At 46.4% G+C, this 7,500-nt stretch overlaps 1 protein-coding gene across 1 annotated transcript in view; it reads right to left on the reverse strand.

Moving 5' to 3' along the window:
• Positions 1 to 7,500, reverse strand: part of LOC134456042 (vasoactive intestinal polypeptide receptor-like) — a 152,824-nt gene that overhangs the window by 115,885 nt on the left and 29,439 nt on the right. Inside the window, exon 3 of the mRNA XM_063207468.1 lies at positions 4,167 to 4,283. Within this exon, the coding sequence (XP_063063538.1) occupies positions 4,167 to 4,283 (117 nt within the window). The remainder of the gene's footprint in view (positions 1 to 4,166; positions 4,284 to 7,500) is intronic.

The raw sequence follows: 7,500 nt of genomic DNA on the forward strand, positions 1-7,500 counted from the left end.
GGTGTGAATAAATGAAGGGAGGCAGAGTTGAGTGCAGGGGTAGAGATTGGAAATGTTTTTGTTTCAGGCTCAGAGCAGAATGAGGTTTGGAGATGAGGAGTGGGTGTAAAGACAGCTCTCCATACCCCCCTCACAAACACACACACACACACACACACACACACACACACACACACACACACACACACACACACACACACACACACACACACACACACACACACACACACACACACACACACACAGGCAGCATTTACATACACAGACTGACATCTTACACACATACTGAGGCATCTGTGGACATACACACACGCACGACGCCTGCTCTGTATGCCTCTGCTGCCTCTGACTTTTGGCATTTGGCTTTTGGTGGTGGAGCTTTTGCAGAAAAACAGAATGGGAGAAGATGGAGGACTTTACTGAAAGGAGGAGAGTGATGGCGTGAGAGAGAGAGAGAGAGAGAGAGAGAGAGAGAGAGAGAGAGAGAGAGAGAGAGAGAGAGAGAGAGAGAGAGAGAGAGAGAGAGAGAGAAGGGGAGATACAATCTTGTTTCCCAAGACATTGAGTGAAACAGCCTTGAGTTGACAAAAGTGAAACTTCTTCAATTCATACTCACAAGGAGGAACACTGCATGTGTGCGCACACACACACACACACACACACACACACACACACACACACACACACACACACACACACACACACACACACACACACACACACACACACACACACACACACACACACACACACAGAGACTCTCTCACACACACACACACACACACACACACACACACACACACACACACACACACACACACACACACACACACACACACACACACACACACACACACACACACACACACACACACACAAAGACAGCTGATGAAAGATTATCAAATAAAGGGTGCAGTGCTAATCAGTGTGTACACAGTCCTGACCTCGCTCAGTCAATTTGTCCTCCCATCCAAACAGATCCACCCTCGCTGCCGGGCAACACCTTTAACCCACGTCGCTCTCTCTATTGCCTCTATTGCCTTGATATCTCTATCCCTAAATTAAAAACAAACTGCTATTGAGAAAACAAAGCTAAAATAAATGTTGGAAAAATCCATCCACCCAGTCAGAAGTTATGGGCCAAACAATTCAGCCATCTTGGATTCAGCCATCTTGAAAGTATTGTAGCTCCGCGTTTTGAGGATATACTAAATGACATACATGGTATTTTAAGTTGGCCAAGGAACACTGCATATGATATAATTTTGAAAATCAACATGGGTCCGAGTGGGATTCGAACTCACAACCTCCATATCTGCAATCCAGGACCTTTGCCATTGATACTAAATGACATACATGGTATTTTAGGTTTGCTAAGGAACACTGCATATGATACAATTTTGAAAATCAATATGGGTCCAAGTCAGATTCGAACTCACAAACTCCATATCTCTACTCCGGCACCTCTACCATTAAGCCAAGCAGCTGGCTGTCACAACCATTCCAGCAAGACGATATCACATTGCATTGATGAGTATTCTACCATTGTTCTCAATGGGGACCCAAACTCTCACAAAATCGACGAAAACGAAAAACGACAAGGGGTATGGACACACAAAGTATTTTTTGAAATCTCCAAGCCGAGCCGGTCGTTTTAGTGTTTGAACAGTGTCTCTATCTCGAAAGGCCTATGGAGAAGCGGTTTCTATTTTTACTGACCTGCACAAGAGAATCAAGCAAGCATAATAATAAGCTGTACTTAGAGATTACTAGAAGCGGGACTTGCTCTGCAAGCCCGTTTAATTATGTGCTTAACAAAAAATATTAATTTGACCTGACGTCAACATGGCACAAGTGATGGCCCCACACGTTTCAACAAGCTTTTATTTTCAAGTAAAAACACCAGTCTAAAAACACCATCAGTCAAGTCAATCTTAAGTGAATACAAAACCCCTCCAATATCTCACTAGATTGTAGACCTAGTATTTTGAGAGTTTAGTTTTAAGCACTTGCCAATACAAGCATTATACAGACATTTTCTTGATCTGATATTGAGACACTTGGTTTATAGCCAGTTACTTGGAGAGGTCAAACATGTCTTGGAGGGAATATGTGGCAAGGTTTTTCACTTTTTACTTTTTATACCACTGTTCCACTTACATAAGCAATGTTAGACCAAGTGACTCATTATCGGATCAATAAAACTTGCTTGTAATTGAGGAAGAGAAGGAGAGAGTAGAGTAGAGTAGAGAGTAAAGTAGAGTGCTTTTATTGTCACTATATAAATACAGTGAGATTCTGTTTGGAAGCAACCCACAAATGCCCACAAAATAAAAGATAAAATAAAAGATATATTAACTGTAAATAAATAATATATTAAAAAAACTGCATCTCACAGTATAGAGAGTCCTGAACTATTGAGGGGGGGCAGGTGACGTATTGAGTTCAAAAGTCTAATGGCAGTAGGATAGAAACTGTCCTTCATTCTCGTAGTGCGGGCACGCAGAGTCCTAAAGCGCCTGCCAGATGGTAGCATGGTGAAGAGCCTGTGACCAGGGTGTGTGTGATCTTTAAGGATGTTTAATGCTCTGTTTGTGCAGCGTGTATGGTGGATCTCCTCAAGTGTGGGTAGTTGGCATCCAATGATTCTCTCTGCTGTTTTAACCCCTTAAGGCGCGGTATTATAAATGAGCTGTTACCGGCATGGCAATGACCAAGTCGTAATGTATTGCTAAAGGCCCTGTGCACTGTCATTGTGGTGTAGTACTATAGTAGTTAACTTTCAATGTCTATTACAGCGTGCCACAGGAGGTACGGTGTGCATTAAGGGGCTACTGATGCACTGTAACATCTTGTTGTCGTGTGTGCAGCTGGTGTACCAAGATATAATGCTGTATGTAATCACTGATTCAATTGTACACCTGTAGAAATTAGTGAGCAGATCTCGTAGCTGGACCTTCTTTAGAGTCCGCAGGAAATATAGCCTTTGGGATCCCTTTTTAGCCATTGCAGAGGTGTTGGCGCTCCATGACAAGTCCTCGCTGATGTGCACACCCAGGAATCTGAAGCTCTGTACTACCTCCACTGGCTCCCCTCCGAGAAGAGAAGGAGGAAGAGAAGGAAGAGAAGGGGGAGGAGTGCGTAAAGAACAAGAGAAAGGAGATGGACGAAGAGGATAAAGAGGAGGAGTGCACGTAGAAGGAGGAAAAGGAGGAGGAGGAAGATGAGTAGGAGAGGAGAAGGAGAAAGAGGGGCAGGAGGAAGATGAAGAAGAGGAGTTTGTATGTCTATATTATGAGCTGATTTCCGCCGTGTTGATCAGTACGAGTTGACGTCCCTCAGTCTGTCTGCCTATTTGTTTGCCTCTCTCTCTCTCTCTCTCTTTCTCTCTCTCTCTCTCTCTCTCTCTCTCTCTCTCTCTCTCTCTCTCTGCTATGCCTCTAGTCTGTTCTGTTCTGCTGTTATCACTGCTAAAGTGAAGATGCCAAAAATAATTATTGTTTTTTCCCTTAGAAGAAAAAGATTAAAAGTCACTGATGTGTCTTCAGGGCTCTGAGCCACTGCTAAAAATACTAACCCTGAAAATAAGCTCTTATATCCCTGTCACCGGTAATCTCCAGATGACTTCTTGACTTGGAAAACATTTGCAGCCAAGTTTGAGTGACAGGTGGATACAATTAGACCCTTTCATTATTACTTACTGTGTGCTCAGCTCACTGTCTGGGAAGGGAACATTACCCTTACTGACATCTACCCAGACACACACACACACACACACACACACACACACACACACACACACACACACACACACACACACACACACACACACACACACAAATTTAACCCCTCGTGACATCTATAACAGCCTACTGACATCTAAGCACTGACCCTGCCTATTAGCCCGCACAATGGAACTCCTATAACAAACAATCTTTGCCCACCAGCCCAAATACCACACACACACGTACGCACGCACGCACGTACGCACGCACGCACGCACACAGGCCAGGGAATGAAGCCCAACTCTCACACACACACACACACACACACACACACACACACACACACACACACACACACACACACACACACACACACACACACACACACACACACACACACACACACACACACACAGAGCAAGAGTCAGAGGCAGGTCTTACCCCTGTGCCCGGAGGAGAAGTGGCTGAAGTAGACAGGGCAGAGGATGGTCACCACCTCTCCCACTCTGGCGGTCGGCCAACAGGCCAGCATCTCCCACGAACCCTGGCAGCCCAGACCTGGAGGGAGTAGAGGAGGGCAGAGGGAATGAGAGGGTGGTAGGGGGATAGAGGAGGGCAGATGAGGAGAGGTGAAAGAGAGGCAGAGGGGGAAGAAGAGAGGAGAGAAAGGGAGAGGGGGGAAGAGCAGGGGGGGGGGCAGGCACAGGGGGTAAAGAGAGGAATGCCGTGGAAGGGGTGGATGGGGGCGTCAGGGGAGTAGTAGGGGTTGGGTAGAGGAAAGGCAGAAGGGGTGGATGGGATGGGATGGAAAGAGGAAAGGCAGGGGATGGAGGGGGTAGAAAGGTAGAGTGGGAGGCAGCGGAGAAGGAAGAGGAGAGGAGAGGAAAGGAGAGGAGAGGAGAGGAGAGGAGAGGAGAGGAGAGGAGAGGAGAGGAGAGGAGGGCAGACAGGGACAAGGGGGTAAGGGAGTAAAAGGGACGCAGAAGGGGAGAGAGATGGTGGAGAGGTAATGAGAGAGAGAGGAGGGCAGTTATAGTTGGGGGTAGAAAAGCTGATTAGCACAAACACATACCCTCAACCTCAAAACAACCGATGTATTTTTAAAAATGAAATAACTTGACTGATGAATGCTGCACAGTAACTGGCAAGTAAACTGTATTTTACACATTTATTGAAGCAAATATCGCTACATGTATCGTGATTAGCGATGTACAGAATCCAAGATCCGGTTCCGGATCCGGCAGGATAATAGGGTTTTTGAGACTATCCGGATGCGGCAGGATCTTAAGCAGTGGATCCGGTATCTGGCAGTCACCTAAAAATCAGGATCTGGGGCATCTCTACTTTTTACGTAGCCTAGGCTTTTCAGTCAGTCTTTCACAACCCCAATCGCTGCATGGAGTGAAAGCCCTTTGGAAGCGGCCGTTGAAGGCAGTGTGGCAGTAAGCCAATGAGTCTTAAAAATAGTTTGCGACAACGTAATAAAAAGGGCCCACGTGTGCGAGTTGGCTATGTGTTTCAACCCTTTCGTAGGATCCGGTATGCGGTTCCGGATCCGGCAGGATCTTAAGCAGTGGATGCGGTATCCGGCAGGGTCCTAAAAATCAGGATCCGGTGCATCTCTAATCGTGATGCATTGTAATAGTTTTGCATCATGGCATGACTATCGCCATGATGCGTATTGAATCGAGAACCTCTTGCCAATACCCACCCCTAATTATGATCCTCTTCTCCTCCATCATCATCATCTAATCAGAGAGTTTAGGAGCCTGAGTCTAACTCTGTCTGCTGAAGTACCTCACTTTGGCTGTAATTAGAGTCTGTATACTGTCTGCAAGATAGTGTGCGTGTGTGTGTGCGTGCATGTGTGTGTGCGTGCGTGCGTGTGATTAGCAGTATAATTTATACAGAACACGGTGTAATGAGAGACTTGCAGATAAAATATTTAAGCTCCTCATTCTTTCTCATTCTTCCGAGGCACTCTCAAACGCAAAAGCTTCAATCTTCCTCTGTGTCGCTGCCAATCTGGAATTAACATTTGAATCAGAGTCCCATAAACAAGAGCTCCTCCAATACTTAAAATCTGCCAACCTCCTTTCTTCTCTTCTCTTCTCTTCTCTTCTCTTCTCTTCTCTTCTCATGTCTCACCCTCTGTTTCTCTGTCTCTCGCTTTCACGGTCTGTCAATCTCTCTCTCTCTCTCTCTCTCTCTCTCTCTCTCTCTCTCTCTCTCTCTCTCTCTCTCTCTCTCTCTCCACCTCCTCTTCCTCCTCCTCCTCCTCTCACCTCATCTTCTTCTCATCTGCCCAGCACCTTGGAGGAACCTGGAACATCTCTGATGTGTTTCCGTCCAGTTTATTTCGGGCCGCTATTACGGCCAACTCAATGGCTGTGGATAAAGTCATTAATACCTTGTCAATGCCATCGTCAAGGGAAGCTGAGGAATGAATGGCCTCTGTGTGTGTGTGTGTGTGTGTGTGTGTGTGTGTGTGTGTGTGTGTGTGTGTGTGTGTGTGTGTGTGTGTGTGTGTGTGTGTGTGTGTGTGTGTGTGTGTGTGTGTGTGTGTGTGTGTGTGTGTGCGTGTGCGCGTGTGCGTGCGTGTGTAAGCCAGCATCACATCTTAATAGAATCTCCACGCCATACTCACACAGTGCAGTGCACAGTCCAATGTCTCTATGTTTCTTTATGTTTTTTATGTTGTATGTGTGTGTGTGTGAGTACTGTATACAATGCAGTGGGTGAAGCCCAAGACAAATTTCCCCCTGGGGATAATTAAGTACACTCTAACTCTGACTCTTCTTTTTCTCCCCATCCTTTTCACCTGCTTCATGTCTTGTAGCACTGATGCCTCTCTCACAGGGAGACTCCATACAGCATCTCCATCTCCCATCTCATTCACAGCATTGCTGACATCATGTCTGTATGTGTAGTGGCCCTCTACTTATGGAGACACCACAGTAGTGTGTGCATCAGTGTTGTGGGGCCATCGTTTCATCGTGGGTCATTGTATCAAAGCAGGTCATCTTCTCATCTCGCTGCGTCCTCTCAGGTGTGTGTGGAGAGACTGCCTGTTCTGTATGACATTTCAGAGCCACACACAGGCAGCCATCGTCTCATCACAGCCTATTTCAGCGTGTCATGGCTGATCATCATCCCCTCATTATGGGTTGTAACCTCTGTGTCTACCAAGAGGTACGTGTCAGTGTGTGGGGCTTGTCATGGTGTCATTGCAGGTCTCAATACAGTCTTAATACAGGTCATCGTCTCATCATAGCTCATCCTCTGTGAGAGGAGAGGCCCCATGTCCCATATGTCATTTATTCGACACACAACGAATAAAACCCCAACTAAGACCACAGCCATCACTTCCTTATAGCCCATGGCCGGGTCGTCCCCTCTGTGCCTGGCAATGTCTCTCTGTTCCACATGTCATTTCCCTTTCACTTTCATTTCCAGCGGTCGACTGACTCATAGATGTCCCTCCAGGGGGGAGTGAATGATGTCTGCAGCCCAGAGGCAATTTAAGAATACCGTACATCCCTTGGGGAAAGCAGGGAAACGAAAAAGCCACCTCTGTGATTAGAAATTGCTTTATAACCCCTGTTATTGGACAATGAATTACTGTTTTCATCTATATAGTGATTTGGGAATGCGGTACCACTTGGCTGTCTCTGCCTCTGCTTGATCCGGATTGGTTAGAATGGTGCTGCCGTGGCCTCTAGGCAGGGGGTGGGGGGTTGCAGGAGGCATGGCCGGTTCTAGTCAATTGGATGCC

The sequence above is a fragment of the Engraulis encrasicolus genome, chromosome 9, assembly GCF_034702125.1.
Source record: "Engraulis encrasicolus isolate BLACKSEA-1 chromosome 9, IST_EnEncr_1.0, whole genome shotgun sequence".
NCBI classification, from domain to species: Eukaryota; Metazoa; Chordata; class Actinopteri; order Clupeiformes; family Engraulidae; genus Engraulis; species Engraulis encrasicolus.